The sequence below is a fragment of the Danio aesculapii genome, chromosome 21 (assembly GCF_903798145.1).
Source record: "Danio aesculapii chromosome 21, fDanAes4.1, whole genome shotgun sequence".
NCBI classification, from domain to species: Eukaryota; Metazoa; Chordata; class Actinopteri; order Cypriniformes; family Danionidae; genus Danio; species Danio aesculapii.
Genome location: NC_079455.1, coordinates 32,624,515 through 32,643,622, shown reverse-complemented (window position 1 = coordinate 32,643,622; position 19,108 = coordinate 32,624,515). Strand labels below are relative to the sequence as shown.

At 34.4% G+C, this 19,108-nt stretch overlaps 2 protein-coding genes across 2 annotated transcripts in view; both read left to right on the top strand.

The window, feature by feature from the left end:
- Positions 1–5,066: 5,066 nt before the first annotated feature.
- On the top strand, positions 5,067–10,342 carry clic3 (chloride intracellular channel 3). Its single transcript, XM_056446921.1, has 6 exons — positions 5,067–5,333; positions 5,663–5,772; positions 7,490–7,615; positions 7,763–7,869; positions 9,425–9,600; positions 9,718–10,342. The coding sequence occupies exons 1-6, from the start codon at positions 5,298–5,300 to the stop codon at positions 9,880–9,882; spliced, it is 720 nt and encodes a 239-aa protein (XP_056302896.1). The 5' UTR covers positions 5,067–5,297; the 3' UTR covers positions 9,883–10,342.
- Positions 10,343–12,639: 2,297 nt separating this feature from the next.
- pnpla7a (patatin-like phospholipase domain containing 7a) overlaps positions 12,640–19,108 on the top strand; it is a 55,635-nt gene continuing 49,166 nt past the window's right edge. Inside the window, exons 1-6 of the mRNA XM_056445914.1 lie at positions 12,640–12,818; positions 13,214–13,251; positions 15,292–15,357; positions 15,646–15,733; positions 17,336–17,415; positions 18,094–18,182. Of these exons, the coding sequence (XP_056301889.1) occupies positions 13,216–13,251; positions 15,292–15,357; positions 15,646–15,733; positions 17,336–17,415; positions 18,094–18,182 (359 nt within the window). The 5' untranslated portion in view covers positions 12,640–12,818; positions 13,214–13,215. The remainder of the gene's footprint in view (positions 12,819–13,213; positions 13,252–15,291; positions 15,358–15,645; positions 15,734–17,335; positions 17,416–18,093; positions 18,183–19,108) is intronic.

Genomic DNA, 19,108 nt, shown 5'->3' with positions numbered 1-19,108 from the left:
ACAGGGGCTAATAAATATGTATACACACACACACACACACACACACACAAGTGGGTAGCACGATCGCCTCACAGCAAAAAGGTTGCATGGTTCAAGCCTCGACTGGGTCAGTTGGCATTTCTGTGTGGAGTTTGCATGTTCTTTTCATGTTTGCGTGGGTTTCCTCCATCCACATACTGGATAAGTTGGTGACTCATTCCACTGTGGCGACCCCAGATTAATAAAGAGACTAAGCCGAAAAGAAAATGAATAAAAATGTGTGAATACACACACAGACATCTCTTTTATAAATTCAGTTTGATTTGAACAACAAAATTGCATTAACGAAAGCAAAACATTTATCAATAATTTGTTATTTAATAAAGATTACAGCACTTCATTGTTACTTAAGGTTTATTAAATAATCTGAATGGATACAACAATAGTGGTAGTATTTTTGATAGTTAATTAACAAATCATATTGTAAAGTGTTAGCTACAAAATGCTCTCAGCGCTTCATATTTCTCACACATACAGTAATTGTGTGTTTTCAGGATAATCTCTAATATCTTATTTATGACATTTACATTTGTTTAGTCTAACAAAAAGCATTGCAAATAGATCAGCTGAAGATATCAGCTGAGCTGAGCACAAACTGTTGATGTTGGTTGACCAATATATGTTTTTTCTGACGAATGTAGTTGACCAATGTTTTCTTACGAAATTTAGCCCACACAAAACTGCTATCCTCATTTTAAATGACACAAGATCATGACTAGGCCAAGCCCACAAGGAATCTGTGTGCTCAGAAATCCGCAGATTTCCATAGATTTTTAGCCAATCATTGAGTCCATTTGTGATACTTGTGTAAATGTGTGTAAATGTATATTTATTCAGTTTTTAAAATTAATTTCAGTAATATTATTGACTAATATGAAAATATTCATATGATTTTTTTCCAGTACAGTTTGTAAAGCAATATTTATATGAAAGGGCATCCGCTGTGTAAAATATGTGCTAGATAAGTTGGCGGTTCATTCCGCTGTGGCGACCCCTGATAAAAAAGGGACTAAGCCAAAAAGAAAATGAATGAATGAGTCTGGCTCTATCTGACTTATGGCATAATTTCTGATATTTTGGGTGGGAAATGTCAGCTGAATGCAGTTTTGGACCCCAGTGACATTAAACTTAAATGGAGACAAAGTGATTCTGTGAAGATTTTTCATTTAGTTTTTCCTGTATTAAATGTATAAAGTGCCGTCTTCCGCAGTTCGACGCTAGATGGCAGTGTTTGTTTTTCAAAGAGAACAACCACAGCCATGTGTTCACCACACGGTAACTTGTTTACATTGATGTTTAGAATGTTCTAGATGTTACAGTGGCTTAGATTGAACCGTAATTAAGCATTTTGAGGATGATTATAAACTTTATTATTATTATTATAGACATGAAGAGAATTAGGCTTCCTCTGCGTAACAGTTGTGGTGAGTGTTTCTCTCAAAATTGTAATAATATTTAATACAATTTTAATGTTTGAGAGAGAAATTATTGTTGAGAGACATTATGAATGTATTTTTGTATGTCTAAGCTACTAAAATAGATTATTATGTTGTCTTACATTGATACAAATATATAGTGATGCAAATCAAACGCCTGTAATTTGTACTACTATATTATTCCTTACATTTATTGCTAAGCACATATTCACTGTTAAATAGTTGTGTGAAAACATACATTTTACTTTGTGGTTGTTTATTAGTACACAAATCACATTAATATAATTCTACATGCCAATATTGTATATAATACGCCTCACAGCAAGAAGGTCGCTGGTTCGAGCCTCGGCTGGGTCAGTTGGCATTTCTGTGTGGAGTTTGCATGTTCTCACTGTGTTCGTGTGGGTTTCCTCTGGGTACTCCGGTTTCCCCCACAAGTCCATAAACATGTACAGGTGATTGGGTATGCTAAAATTGACGGTAGTGTTTGAGTGCGTGTATGAATGAGTGTGTATTGATGTTTCCCAGTGATTGGTTGCGGCTGGAAGGGCATCCACTGCGTAAAAAAATGTATGCTGGATGAGTTGGCGGTTCATTCCGCTGCGGCGACCCCAGATTAAAGGGACTAAGCCGAATAAAGGGACTAAGCCAAAAAGAAAATAAGTGAATGAATGCCTATATTAAAGGTCCTTTAACCCTACCCCTTATACCTAAACGTAGCTACTAAAACTATAAATAAGCAGTAAGTAGGAGTTTACATCTACTTCAAGCACATAAAAAAGTAGCCTACTGTAATAATATTTTCTTCATGACAGTTGTCGTCGAAACCAAGTTGCCAAAGTATTATTGTGATGTTATGATTATTATGCTTGGTATCTATAATTACCCTGGTAATTTTTGCAAGGGGCGATGCCATAATTTTCTTTTCTTTTTTTGATTAAAACAAGTTCAGCTTACGTTGCTTTAATCACTAATTGTTTAATGACTCAGACTATTTCGAACAAAAGCTATGTTGTTATTCAGTACATTCATTCTCTGTGTTAACATGTGCTAGCTTGTTAAATTGATATACCTGTAATACGCCTATTCAACAGTCATGTTCTTGAAATGATCATTTTATCTTATTTGACAAGTAGTTCATCTACTAACGAAACTAAAAATTGAAGCTCTTTACTATCTATCTACATTAAACAGAATTATTATTTTTTCCTCTTAGTGTGGTTATGACATTCAACAGGGTTTGAAACAATAAGCATTCAAATGTATGGTTTTTCAGGCTCAGACAAATGCCATATTTCACACCTCATACATAGTAAATCAAGCACTATTTTTTGATTCTTTCTTAACCTAAGTATTTTCACTGTCACTCAAATTCCACAGATCAAGGGTCAGAGTACTTCAACACTGATCAATGCAACAACAACTTAAAGTACCGTTACTGTTTTGACACCACTTAATATTCACAATTCAACCATATCCTCGGAATAAACAGTGTGCATAATACACTTTTACATTAAAAGTTGTTGCCATTTTTGAAAGCTTGATTTAAAGTGGAATTTTATTCAATTCAGTTCATCTTTATTTCTATAGCGCTTCTACAATGTATATTGTGTCAAAGCAGCTCAACATAGAAGTTCTAGTAAATTGAAACTGTGTCAGTCCAGTTTCAGAGTTGAAGTTTAGTTCAGTTCAGTGTGGTTTTATTTTCACTGCTGAAAGTCCAAACACGAGCAAGTCCATCAATGCGCAACTCCACAAGTCACAAAACAAAGCAAGCCAGTGGCGAGGAACAAATCTTCACTAATTGATGAAAATGAAGGAAAAAAAAAAAACAGAGAAACCAGGCTCAGTTGGGCATGACCATGTCTCCTCTGGCCAAACTTTTGGTGCAGAGCTGCAGTCTAGGCACTGGAGGCTGGAGAACGCTGGACGTCCATTGTGGAAAAGCTGCAGGTGTGAGTAGGTCATGGGATCAATGCAGAGGCTCATCTGTCACTGGGGTCTTTCAGGAATCAGTATCATGCTCTCCACTTCTCCATGACCACCACAGCTTCAGCTCAGAATACGGCCTGGTCTAGGATTACGGCGACCATTGGATTTTTGCAACAACAAAGCCGCACCTAGTTGAAAACATCTCAACTTTTCAGAATGCCGCAAACACACCGCGATTCATGTAAGTAGAACTAACCAATCTGCTTCACACTTCATATGGAATATACACATTTCAGTAATAATGATAGACTAATTACCTCAGAAAAGATAAACTTGCATAGGAGCTGCAGCAATGATTTGTCCCTTTGTCATCCTCTGAGAAAACAGTGGATGTTAGCCTAGTTACGAGAGACATCAGGGGAGCACGAGCGCAAAGTCTATCGTGAATGGTCAAGGAATTCACACATGTGCACTTGTCACTTCAGGTCAGATTAACAACACATGCAAAAACGAGTGCCATATAGCAGCAGTGAGGAGATTGTAAAAAAAAAAAAGATGTAAGGATGTCGCCAGAGTGGCTTTTTGGTTTCTTTTCTTGTGCATCCCAGCCACTAGCTCCCCATCTGAAAGAGTTTTTTAGCATAAAGGTAATGTACTCATCCAATTTCACAATTTGTAATGCTGCAGTGTGTATTTGAATAATGATGGCTGGTTTCTTTACTTAAAAGCTCAGATTTAATTACCATAATTTGTTTTGCTGACAGAGTTTGAGGTTTACTGTATCATTATTATTCACACATTCAGCATTTACGCTTTACCATTGCACAGACTTTGTAACATTTAATTATCAAGATTGAGTCTCTTTAACACTCATCTTCATTTTATTATAAAGAGGTCAGATATTTTGTTTAAATATTTTTGTTTTTGACTATTAAAACTATTTGCCTAAATAATGGTAAATTAAATAAAGTGGTTAAATAAAATAAATCCTAATATTCCTAAATGTATTGTTAAAAATTTTTCAATAATGATCAATACCAAATGATATGAAACATGATATCGTGATTTTTATTTTTTTATTTTTTGCAATATCGCCCAGCCCTACCCTATGTTTTCATGTTCAGTCTATACGAAGCATTTTTAGTCATATTTAGCAATGGGGTCATTATTGTATGTATGTGGATTTTTCCAAAAATGCAAAGAAAAAGAAGTTCAGTTTTTAGTACATACTAAGATTCAGAATTTTTTCATATTTACTCACATTTTGTTTAAATCCCAGATTTTTTTTTCCATTTTTCTGATTTTTGAAATAAGTCATAAAAACCACTATTATCATAATACTTTGTCTGTTTTTAAAGCGTGACAGTCACTGACAACCATTCACTTTCATTGTAAATGGAAACTGAATACATTCAAATGGTTCCTTCATATGTTTGGAACAACATAACGCTCTGTAAATGACAACAGATGTTTTATTTTAGGATAAACTTGGGTAAATACATGGTGTGCCTGTACTGGAATGATGTGAGTAGGACAGAACTGAGTAGTTTGGAGAGAAACTCACTATGACTACAGCAGCAGAGAATGAAGGAAGATACAGGTTGGACAGGTTCAGCCAGTGGGCTGGTATTCTGAACACTCAAGACCAATGGGGTGTGGTGGGAGTTTGGGTTCTCAAAGGAAATGATAGAAACTTCGGTTGGGAGAGGAAGAAGAAAAGTCGCTGCTTTTATTAGCAGTTAAAAGTTGAAATCTTCAGAGATTGACTAAACGACGCATCAAAGCTTGAACTCGGGAGGTGAAGTGGACTCTAAAAAGGACCTCATTCTCCTGAGATCCTGGGAAACTAAGACACTGCAGAAAAAAGGAGGAGGTAGAGGAGGACCAGACATGGCTGAAGCTGCAAAGATTGAACTTTTTGTCAAGGTACACTTCTTGTGGTTATTTGGCTTGGTTTGATTTTTTTAGAGCTTAAAGTGTATCTGTTTTGATCTAATCTCTTTGCTCAAAATGTTTGTTCCTCCTCTCATTCCTATGACATAACCATGTCTGTTGGTTGAAAACTGGTCTTGCTGAATTTACTACTAATGATAGTATCTCTAAGTAGTGTCAGGGTAATATAATTTTAAGTAACAAACAAATAAAAATGACAATTTCTTTTTAATGTTTAAAACATTTTGAAGAAGTAGTTGCATGCTGTACATTCAGTAATTTCTAACATTTTTAACAGTGTGATATCTAAATGTTGTCTTTAGGCAAGCGATGATGGTGAAAGTGTTGGTAACTGTCCGTTTTGTCAGCGACTCTTTATGATACTCTGGCTGAAAGGAGTCAACTTCACCCTCACCACTGTAGACATGAAGAGGTAAGAGATGCTAACATTAGCACGGCAATTCTTCTTAGGTTCACAATGAAATCTCTACTCTCCAAAATAGCTGTGTTATTGTAAATATTGGGATCTGTAGAATGCCTTTCTTTTTATATGCAGTAAAAGACTGATCCCACTTATCCATCCAGAAGAGGTGTGTTGAAAATGTCTTAAACTGGTTTTGTAAGCCCTCCAGTCGTACTTGCAATTCTACAAGCAGGATTCGAACAAGTGTCTCTGGCTTTGGGGGCATGCTTCAGAACTAGGGCGTTAAAGAGCATAGCTTCTATCGTCAGTCACAAGTATGTTTTTTGTGGTCATAGAATGGTTTACCTCTACAGCTCTTAATAGCTTGCCTATTAAACTCGCCTCTGTTAACCTTACTCCCATCTGGGTCATGGCACCAATTTAACTACTCAGTTGTACGCAACCGATTCTGGATCAGATTCAAACCAGTATTTCAGGCATATGAATGGATGCAAAAAGGTATGCTATGTTATGTTATGTTATGTTATGTTATGTTATGTTATGATATTATTGATGGTCAATTCATTAGTGTGCCTCCTAAGGTAAAGGGAATCTAGTAAGTGTCATGGCACCAATGAAACCCCTCCTGATTCACTTCTAGAAGTGGGATTTGACCTGGCATTGCTTGCACAGGAGGTTGGCATGTTAACAACATGTCTAAGACATCTGGACAAGCCTATGTTACAATTTCATATGTGGATGAAAATGGTCTGGCTACAGCCTGAGTGCACATGCATGCTCTGACAATGTGTACCTAACCCTTAAAGCTACCCCTTATAGTAATGTCACTAGCTCTATTGAGTGCATGTCTGAGACTATTGGAGGAAGTACAACTGGAAGGGTGAAACTGGTGTCGTGACCCGGATGGGAGTGAGGTTTAGAGAAGTGCGTATAAAAGAAGTCTGCTAGTAAGAGCTGTGCAGGTAGACTCCCCTGGCCTTAAAAGGTGCATTAGATACTAGTCTCACTTAGCCAGACCTCAGACTGATAGCTGAATGTCTAGGAACTTTAGCCACTTTGTATGGTCAAGGATTCATTCATGAACATCTTTAAAAGCTTACAAAACAAAGAAAATCAGTAGGACATGTTTGTAGACACAGACTGAGCTTTTTTAAAATCTGATCAGACTTGTTTCCAGGGGTATGGTAAAGATTGCTCGAATCCCAGAAATCCTGTATATTTAAAGCTATCAGAGGACGACTGAGGGTCTGCTGGAGCATTTCCAGAAAAGTGTGCCATATTCATCCGACGTTTAGCCACAGGTCCATGGGCGGTGTTTGGCATGACATCTGAGGCTGAGACTAATTCGCTACTAACCCTAGAGGCAATGGTTTATAGCTTCTTTGTTAGAAAAAGGTTCTTGCAAGACAAAAATACATGAGCGGAATATTTCCCTTTCTGTTTTCATTTCAGAAGGAGGAAGTCCTCATTCTAAACACTTTGTGTGCTATGAAAATGCAAATTCAGAGGTGTAAAAATGCATGTTGTTTTGAGGAAATGTGCTTTGAATGGAATTATTATTATTTTTTTAATGTATCAGTTTTTCTATGTTTTATAAAATGGGTTTTGCTTTTTACACTGTAAGTTATGATTTAGTAAATTCAATCTACTGTAAATGCTCTGTTAATGTATATATACAACTGGTGATGTATAGTTTCTTATTTAATTATATCGTCTTTCTTGCTAGAGCTCCAGAGGTATTAAAGGACCTGGCTCCAGGTTCTCAGCCCCCTTTCCTCATTTATAATGGAGAGGTGCGTACTGACACCAACAAGATTGAGGAGTTTCTGGAAGAGACTCTTGCTCCCCCACAGTGAGTTTGCATATAAAATGCATGAAATATACAATAATGTGTCTTATATTTTGTATAAGATACCACTATTTGTTCCACTTTAAATTAAGCATGTTATAACATAAATAGAAAGCAAGAATTGTCTCTAAACTTTTTTTTGCATTACAGATATCCCAAGTTATGCTGCCGCTATAAGGAGTCTAACACGGCCGGCGATGACATCTTTCACAAATTCTCTGCATATATCAAAAATCCCAATCCTGGACTGAATGACAGTAAGGGTCACCCTTCTCTGAAGCTTTTTAACCAGTTAACACTGTAGTCTGTTATCCAAGGCACTGAACCTCAGAAACACTTTGTGCTTAAAAATATGGAGACTGTCACTTCAAACACATTTGTGAAAGCTACAAATAGAAAGAGGAATGGATGTGACAATGAATACAACAATAGATACGAATATAACAATAGAAAGATGGATAGATGGATGTCAATAAAATATATTGATGGATGGATGGATGGATGGATGGATGGATGTGTCAATAGATAGATGGTTATGCCAATAAACGGATGGATGTGTCGATAGATAGATAGATAGATAGATAGATAGATAGATAGATAGATAGATAGATAGATAGATAGATAGATAGATATGTCAATAAATATAACAATAGATTGATCAATGGATGGATGTCAATAAAATATGATGAATGGATGGATGGATGGATGTTAATAGATAGATGGATATGTCAATAAACGGATGGATAGCTAGATGTCAATAAATATAATGATGGATGGATCTATGTGTCAATAGATGGATAGATTGATGGATAGATGTGTCAATGATGGATGGATGGATGGATGTGTCAATAGAGAGAAATGTCAATAGATGGATGGATGTGTCAGTAGATGGATAGATATGTAAATTGATGGATGGATGTCAATTAAATGATAGATAGATAGATGGATGGATGGATGGATGGACAGATAGTTAGATGTCAATAAATATAATGATAGATAGATCAATGGATGGATAATAGATGTGTCAATAGATGGATGGATGTCAATGATAGATAGATAGATAGATAGATAGATAGATATGTCAATAAACGGAAGGATAGTTAGATGTCAATAAATATAATGATAGATAGATCAATGGATGGATAATAGATGTGTCAATAGATGGATGGATGTCAATGATAGATAGATAGATAGATAGATAGATAGATAGATATGTCAATAAACGGAAGGATAGCTAGATGTCAATAAATATAATGATGGATGGATGGATGTGTCAATAGATGGATAGATTGATAGATGGATGTGTCAATAGAGAGAAATGTCAATAGATGGATGGATGGATGTGCCAATAGATAGATAGATGGATATGTCAATAAATAGATGAATGGACGAATAGATAGATGTCAATAAATATAATGATAGATAGATCAATAGATGGATGGATGATAGACGTGTCAATAGATGGATGGATGTGTCGATGAATGGATGTCAATGATAGATAGATAGATAGATAGATAGATAGATAGATAGATAGATAGATAGATAGATAGATAGATAGATAGATAGATAGATAGATAGATAGATGTAAGAGTGGATGAATGGATTGATTTGAATATCATCACTTTAATGTTCATCATTTTTTATTATTATTTTATTTTATTTTTTTGTTTTTGTTATTATTTTGTGTTGTCACTTGTCACTTTATGTACACTGGAAGCTTCTGTAGCCAAAACAAATTCCTTGTGTGTGTGAAGCACACTTGGCAATAAAACTGATTCTGATTCTGATTCTGATTAATATTGTATCTTTCAGTGCTGGAGAAGAAGTTTCTAAAGAGCTTGATGAAGTTGGATCAGTACCTGTTAACTCCCCTTCCTCATGAACTGGACCAGAATCCAGAGTCATCGAAGTCCACAAGACACTACCTGGATGGAAATGCGCTCGCTCTTGCTGACTGCAACCTGCTTCCAAAACTACACATTGTCAAGGTCCTTTTTTCCTCCGTTAGATAACAAATGCATTTCATTTGTATATTATAGGTCTGATATAATTAAGTTCAATCACTGCTCAATGAACTTCATCACAATTCTTTGTTGACTTTTTAGGTGGTGTGCAAAAAGTACAGAGGTTTTGAGATTCCTGCAGAGCTAAAAGGCCTCTCAAAGTATTTGGACAAAGCGTACAAGGAGGATGTTTTCCATCTGACCTGCCCCAAAGACAAGGAGATCCTTCTTGCCTACAGTTCAGTGGCCAAATATCTTAACAAGTAGAACTGGACTTCAAGGAGGGCGGAGGACAAAGATTGTGTGGATTTTTTTTTTGTAAATCTTTTATTGTATTTGCTCCAAAAACAGCCTTCAATATGTATGCTCCTGATGGGAATCATTATATATGGGTGGAAGTTGTTTTTGTTCGTTGTGAATATCAGATACCTGCCCTGCTTGTTGCTGCCATTTTTGCTTTTGTCTGTGGTTTTGATGGCTTGCGTTTGTATGATAGCCACTCGTTTCGAAACATCTGCGAATGTTGTCTTTGAAGGCCATGTTAAATGAGACATGTAATTGGTTTGAAATTCTACCCCATGAGAGAAAAAAGAAGACAAAGCACTAGACAACTTCTACAAGGATGTTATTGATGTCAGGTGGCAGTATTGTTTGTAAGGATCTTCTCTTGAAACGTCCAGTGTGTATGAAACCTCTTGTAAACAAATAAAATTCCTATAAAAGATCAGAGATATGTTTGATTGTGTTTGGTTGAGCTATGAACTAACAAAGGCAAATAGGGACAGGGAAATTACTTTCCTTATGTCAAGAAGACAAAAATAATAGGTCTAGGAGTATTATATATATATAAATGATATGCTGTTAAACAGTTATTATAATAATAATATTGGGAAAATAACAAATGCGTTTAATTAAATGTCCTCAAATGACATTTGTGAGATTTGTGGCTAAAATTCATGATTTTATGTAAATAAAAGTTTGAATTTACGTAATATATACATGTGTGCACTGTGTATGTTTATGGATGTATAAATATACACATTGTACATAAAATACAAAAATATACAAAATTAATAAGTTATATATATATTATATTTATATATATATATATATATATATATATATATATATATATATATATATATATATATATATATATATATATAATATATATATATGTATATATATTTATATATATATATATATATATATATATATATATATATATAAAATTGGTATTATATAGTATTTGTTTATATAAATATAAACAAATATTTTATACAACATAGTCAAGCATATACACTCTCCGGCCGCTTTATTAGGTACACCTTACTAGTACCGGGTTGGACCCACTTTTGCCTACAGAACTGTCTTGTGGTATAGATTCAACAAGGTACTGGAAATATTCCTTAGAGATTTTGGTCCATATTGACATGATAGCATCACGCAGTTACTGCAGATTTGTCTCCTGCACATCCATGATGCGAATCTCCCGTTCCACCACATCCCAATGGAGCTCTATTGGATTGAGTTCTGGTGACTGTGGAGGCCATTTGAGTACAGTGAAGTCATTTTCATGTTTAAGAAACCAGTCTGAGATGATTCGCGCATTATGACATGGCACGTTATCCTGCTGGAAGTAGCCATCAGAAGAGGGGTACACTGTGGTCATAAAGGGATGTGTAGTGACACGATGCTCAATTGCTACTTATGGGCCCAAAGTGTGGCAGAAAATATTCCCCACACCATTACACCACCACCAGCAGCCTGAACTGTTGATACGAGGCAACATGGATCTATGCTGTTGACGCAAAGTCTGACCCTACCATCCGAATGTCGCAGCAGAAATCGAGACTCAACAGACCAGGCAATGTTTTTCCAATCTTCTATTGTCCAATTTCAGTGAGCCTCTTTGAGTTGTAGCCTCTGTTTTGTGTTCTTAGCTGACAGAAGAGGCACCCGGTGTGGTCTTCTGCTGCTGTAGCCCAGTGGGCTCCAGGTTGGACATGTTGTGCGTTCAGAGATGCTCTACTGCATACCTCAGATGATTTGAGTTACTGTGTTACATTTCTATCAGCTCGAACCAGTCTGGCCATTCTCTTCTGACCTCTGGCATCAGCAAGGCATTTGCGCCCACAGAACTGCTGCACCGTTCTCTGTAAACACTAGAGATGGTTGTACGTAAAAATTGTGCGTAGTTGTGTAATAGTGGGTGACGCGGTAGAGGTAGTGCTGTCGCTTCACGGCAAGAAGGCCGCTGGTACGAGCCTAGGCTGGGTCAGTTGGCATATCTGTGTGGAGTTTGCATGTTCTCCCCGTGTTGGCGTGAGTTTCCTCCAGGTGCTCCGGTTTCCCCCACAAGTCCAAAGACATGCACTATAGATGAATTGGGTAAGCTAAAATTGTCCGTAGTGTATGTGTGTGAATGAGTGCGTATGGGTGTTTCCCAGTGATAGGATGCAGCTGGAAGGGCATCCGCTGCGTAAAACATATGCTGGATCAGGTGGAGGTTCATTCTTCTGTTCATTCCCTGATTAATAAAGGGACTAAGCCGAAAAGAAAATGAATGAATGTGCATTTAGTTGCTGCCATGTGAAATTTGCGTTAACAAACAGTTGGACATATACAGTAGGCCTATGCACAAATATATTTCGCAAATATAATACTTTTATTATTTTATGTTATAACAATATTTTTATTTTGGATTCAAATAATCGTTTGACAGCACTAAACATTTTTTACAGATGACATAAAACAATATCATTATTGTTTTGTATCAATTACATTTATCATTTTGTATAATTATCATCAAAGGTGGCATTAATAGCTAAATTTTACTTTGTTTTTTTAATTACAGTAGTATTTTTTTTAAAGATTTGCATAATTATCGGTACACATACTCACTATCTATGTGTGTTGTTTTGCATTTATAAACACCAATGATTAATCAAACAACAGCGATTCTGATTGGCCTCTTGATATTGTTTGCAACCAATGAAATTGCGCGTCACTGCCACGCGGAGGACTGTCAAGGCAACAGCAGAGATTTGATTTCATGGGGCGAAAAAAGAAGCTCCCAAAGTTTGCGAAGGAGTGAAATATGTGTGAAAATGGCAAGAAAGTGACCGGTCCGACAGCTGTGCCGTAAATCAATGGTTTAAAACGGGATTATTCACCACCAGTCTTCAATTTCGCTGTTTTAAGTGAGTAAACTACTGTATGCTAGCTAATTAGCATTTTACTCTGTCACGTATAAACCACCTGCTGAAGAGCTATTTTGTAAGATATGCATGCTTTATTGGTTTTTTGTGCAGCTGCTCTGAAAATAGTCCATATTATAAAGGTTATTATGTTTGTTTGCATTTTAAATGACTGGAACGCCCATAAAGCTAATGCATGTCGTCACTTACCTAATGACAACAAACACTGAATCATATTTGCCTAGCATGAGTATTTTCCATCGGGTTATCTTAAGTTGAGCTCAGTTTAAACAGAAGTTCGTCTATCAACACTTTGCAGTTCAGACCTGTTGATATTCCTTGAATGTATGACCGCTTGTTCGTATGTTTTAAGAACTAAATGCATTCTTTATTTTAAGAAATGGAAGAAGAAGATGAAGGTCTTTGCCTGTATCCTGTGAGTATTAAGCATCTCTGTCATTAAATTTGTTTGTTTGTTTGTTTGTTTGTCTGTTTGAGCATGTGAATGTACAATCAGAAGTTCTTGTAGTCTTTTGATTGTTTGTTTATCAAACTTGGTTCATTGAAAATGTACAGCATGCTGTTATTCATGATGAGAATGGCAAATATGTTTGGAATGACATTAGTTTGAGTTAATGTATTTTCATTACCGCTTTACAAAGAGGAGTGCTGGAAAAGTTGTTGAACAGAAATATCTTCTTTTCTTTTTCTTTTTTTTTGGCTCAAAGGGGAAGTGCTGTTGTGTTTTTGTTCAAGACCGGAAAAACCTGAACAAACTCTGGCCCCTTTTTAAAGCTCAAAAATTTGGCCTGGATTTAAAAATAAGTAAATAATCATGATTTCAAAGAAATCCCAGCATGAGCAAAACTGCATTGTTCTGTGTAATGAGTGTAAATAAATGTATGGTGTCTGCAAGTTTTACTATTTTAATAAGTTATCAGTGCAAAGATGTACTTACAAAATTTGAAGCATTGCTAATAAAATGTGTGTTCACTGTAACTGTGTGTTCAATATAAAAGTGCTTTTAGACAATTTCTGACATTTATTATGACTTTTTCACTTGGTGTTAAGAGCAGTTCACACCAAGCATGGTTATGATAAAGACATCCTTCTAAAAATCATTCTGAATGTGAAACAACTGTTCAGACCACAGCTGTAACAATATGATATTAGAAACGAAACTAAAATAAACTGTAATATTGGGATCATTTTCAGAACAATTTTTCCCCAACTAATGACAAACACTGGCAGCCAATCAGAATCCATATTAGAAATATAAAAGACAATTTAAAAATACACATGACGTTGTAGAAAAAGCTCTCAGCTTGATGTTAATCTTTTTTTATGCAAGATTATTTAAAGATAATGACTATGTTGAAAACAATAGGTTTATACCATGGGAGGGAATTAATAAAATTTTCATGGAAGCAAGCAAGGCTAACAAACTGAAGTATAAAAAATAAAAGTACCTCAGGTATCAATCGGCCTCTTTGTGTTTCCTCCTTTGAAAATTCTAGGGGAAATAGTTAGTGTTGTTTTTAGGGTTGGTTTAGTGTTGGTGTCATATTTATTGACACATCCATCCACACATCTGTCTGTTTGTCCATCTATCTATTTAGCGTTAGTATGTGTTTTTAGCACGTTTTAATTTATAGCATCCAAAATAAAAGTTTGTTTTGACATAACATATGTGTGTGTACTGTGTATATTTATAATGTGTTTAAATATAAATAAACGCATACATGGATATATATTGTGCAAATTATATATAAATTAAAATATCTATGGAGCTAAATCGTTTTGTTTTTATCATATATGCATAATAAATATATAAAACACACACATATAATGTCAGTGCTCAACAATAAGGATTACACGTTGTTATTTTTTTTACAAAACAACCAGTACAGCGAAGAGACGGCAACATTCAATTAGGTTGCTAAAAAGAAACTTGGAAGCAGACATTTAAGTGATGTTTTTACAGTTTGTTTGCAATAAAATACCTGCACATTTTCCATACTGCTACTTTAGTTTGCATAACACTATAAATTTTGCTCATTATACATTTATTAATATTTTTAAAAATATTTAAATTTTAGATTTACAAACGTTTTTGACACATTATTTAAAATATGTGGCTAAGAAACAGCTATTAACTTTTATTTCTTTCTTTTTTGGTGGGGCCAGTGGAAAATATTGGCAGGGCAAGTAAAAATCTAAACCACTTGTCTGATCGGGCCAGTAGAAAAAATCCTTAGCATTGAACCCTGTATGTGAAAACAAACGTTTATTTTGGATGCCATTAATCATGATGAATTTTTGCCAAGCACTAGTAGTTTTCATTTCACTACACTGATATTGCGATTGCTAAATTCACTGTTTGATTAGATGATTATATAGACTCCTGTTGGTTAAAAGTGGTAACCTTTTTCATTAATTATGATGGGTGTGACTGTATATTGGTGTATTTCCTCAGGCTATTGGGAGTGACATTCGTTCTCGCCTGCAGCAGTTTGTGGAGGAGAGGATGCAGACCACTATGGTACACAAAATTCATTGATGTATTCCCTGATTAATCTAGAAAGCTGTATTTCCTATCATAGCATCTAGTAGTGCAAGGGGAATGTGACGAGACTGACTCCAATCACATGTGCAGATAATGTAACCTAAAACAGATGTTTAAAAATACATTGGTTCATCATATTATTCCTTGTAGTATTGTTTCTAATAGCATTTGCTCTATTACAAGTTTAGATGAAAGGGGAAACAGTTTTCCTTTAATAAATGTCTTGTTTTTAACTTACTGTGACTTCTGTGTTGTCTGTTGCAGCTGACGGGTGTATTGATTGGGGCTGTGGTGGCTGTGTGTCTGATAGGAATCGCCGTGCTGCTCCTCTACCGCAGATATAAGCATGCAAGTATGTTTCACCTCTTTGTCTAAAACGGATGCTGTCTGAAGAGCTTGTTTGTGCAGTGTTATTTTTAGAGTGTTGCTTAGTTCAGAATGAGTTTCTTGTGGTCGTAAACTACTTTTCAGTAGATTGTTGAAAAATACAATAAGCAATAATATTGTGAAAGAACACCGCAAATGATTACGCAAGTAAAACAACTATAAATTGACTTTTTCTATTTTTTTTTATATATTCTGCAACTTGAGTTTTCAGCAAAATAATGTTTTGTGTTAATTCTTATCATGCATTCAAAATCTGTACTGTTTCTAGATTTCATATCTGTTTTGTATCAATTAACAGCAGTTATAAAATTGTCATAGTTAAACTTTTCTAAAATTAAACGATTCCTTAAAGTAAAGGATTTATACAAATAATTATATTGTGTCCAATAAGTAACTTAATTAAATAATTAATTTATTAATACATAATACATATTTCAAAGCTTTTGATTTGTCAATTTGAATATCCATGAGAAATATTTTAGTTAAATATATCATTGTTTGAACAAATGTATATGTTAGATGTATTGTAGAAAAAAGGCTAATCATATTGTGCAGAAGTTTTAGTTTTGACACTGATATAGCTTAAAGACACCTCTCATGTGGAGAATGAAGTTGCATGAATTGCTCAGTTATGTGTTTTTCAGAGACTTCAACAGAATGTAAAAATCTTGACAGTTCAAATCTGATCTTTAATTTGTATTTTATATTGGATTTAAGTCAGGTGATTGGCTGGACCATTCTACAGCTGGATTTTCTTTTTCTGAAACCATTTGAGAGTTTCCTTGGCTGTGTTTTGGATCAATGTCTTGCTGAAATGTCCTCTCTGGTTGTATCTTCATCATCCTGCTAATGTAGATTTTGGACTGAAGCAACTAATATTCATTTACAACGAAGAAGGGCAGAGGGTTGCTGAATAAATACTGAGATTTCAGCTGCTGTCTGGGCTTTCACTGCCTTTCCACACCTCCCTTTCTTCATGTGTTCAATACTTTTTCATGTGTCATTTCATTTGATTACACATAGATTAATTTGTATATTAATAAGATTTGTTTTCTTTGCATATGTGAATTTATTTGGTTGTTATCAACATCTAGGAAAAATTTCAAGTCGACAGCACCTTTAAAAATATGTTTTCTGACAAAAATTGACGTGTTGAATATTTATTTTCCCCACTGTATCTGGGTCCAAAATTACGCTAAATCCTGAATCCTTTATTATTATTATTATTATTATTATTATTATTATTATTATTATTATATTATTATTTAATTATTAATTTTTTTAAAGTTGTACATTTCGAGGGTCATAAAGCAATTAAAACATTTGTCCCATTGATCAAAAATTGTAGTTAAATCTCATTAGGGTCAACAAAGATTAAATTGTGTTACGAGGGCCGACACTTGATTCTTAGTAATTCCAATGCTGTATTACTTTCAAGTAAATGCAATGAGTGTATTTAAAGCATCCTTGTTGATTGGAACTATTATTTTCAACATTTAACTGAAAGTGTATGTTATAATAAGTCAGTGGAATGCCATTATGCATCTGCTTGTATGTATATTTTAAGGTCAGGAGGCTGGGGTTCCTCGCTATCGCTTCAGAAAAAGAGATAAAGTGCTCTTTTACGGCAGGAAAATCATGAGAAAGGTGAGTTGCATCTCACTTAATTCTATTTGCTTGCTTGTGATTTGCACTCTGTTTTAGCTGCTGATTAATAGTCACTTTCACAGCACAGAAGATAAATAGCCGAGGGTTCGTACTCTCACTCTGCAGAGACTTGCACCGCAAATAGTTTTTTTATAGGTGTAATTAAAATATACATAATCACCTTAAACCTCAGTCTTCCTCCACTGGGGGGCAGCATAGAGCAGCGTGCCATTTGTCATAAGACTATCCTGTATGTGTGGCACCGTATGACTAACAGCCTGATGTGTGTGTGTGTGTGTATGTGTATATAAATATATATATATATAATATATATATATATATATGTATATAAATATATATATATATATATATATATATATATATATATATATATATATATATATATATATATATATATATATATATATATATATATATATGTATGTATGTATGTATGTATGTATGTGTGTGTGTGTGTGTGTGTGTGTGTGTGTATATATATATATATATGTATGTATGTATGTGTATATGTGTATATATATATATATATATATATATATATATATATATATATATATATATATATATATATATATATATATATATATATATATAATTTTTATTTTTACTCTCCATCCACCTCTGGTTTTCTTGTTTTCTTCCATTTCTATCTCTCAGGTCCAGACCTTGTCCTCAACACCAACCTCCACTTTGGTGTCTAAGCAGCGCTCTCGGAAAAGACCTAAAGTTCTAAGTATAGCTCGCAGGTATGTTTAGGTGCACATTTTTACATATGCCATCTTGTTTTATTAAACTCTAAGGTACATTTTTGAAGTGTTAACAGATGTATATTGTTGGCACATTGATGAAAAGAGTAATAGGAATGAAAACTGTTACCATTTTTTCTGATCAAGTTCATTCAAATCTCATCATGAAATATATTGTATATGCGTTAATTTGGAGTAGTGATTGGCTAACATGACTGGAGTGTACATAATCTGATATTGAGCATTTCTCTGCATTTTATTAATAAAAAAAAACGACTGATTTATCATTGTGCACAATTCTGATTGTGTGAGAAATAACCTTATCATAGTTTATAACACAAACTAGCTGTTTTTGGTTCCCCGCAACTCCCTTATCTACTCCAATTAGTAGATGAATGCATGAATTGAAATATTTTGACTATAAAACATATTTTAATATAATGTATATTTTTGAATTATATTATATTGAGTGTTTTTATTCAGAAATGATTTTAAAGGAAAGGTTTTTTTTTTGTCTCCTGGAAAAATTGTAGAATATTTATTATAACTGACTAAATTGAACAATCTTTTATGACCTTTATTTTTATTAATTTATTTTTTACTTTTATTGCTGTTATCTGTATGCTTTTTTTTTTTTAAATAATGCTTGTTTTTTTAAGAAATTTGATGTTAGTAAATTATGAATTGAATATTTATTACCAATGCTCATAAATTTAGCCAGTGCTGCTAATATGGCAAAAATATTATATATTTTATATATATTAATTATTAAAATATATGTAAAAAAAAAATTGCCTGCGTCACAACAGGAACTGATGTCTAAGTGCAGGCAGTTGCTTTGGTGTGGCTGGCTAACACATGGGGAATTGTAAGAAACTTTTTTTTTTTTTATGTTTACAGGTTAGCTTGAATAATTTGAGACTAGT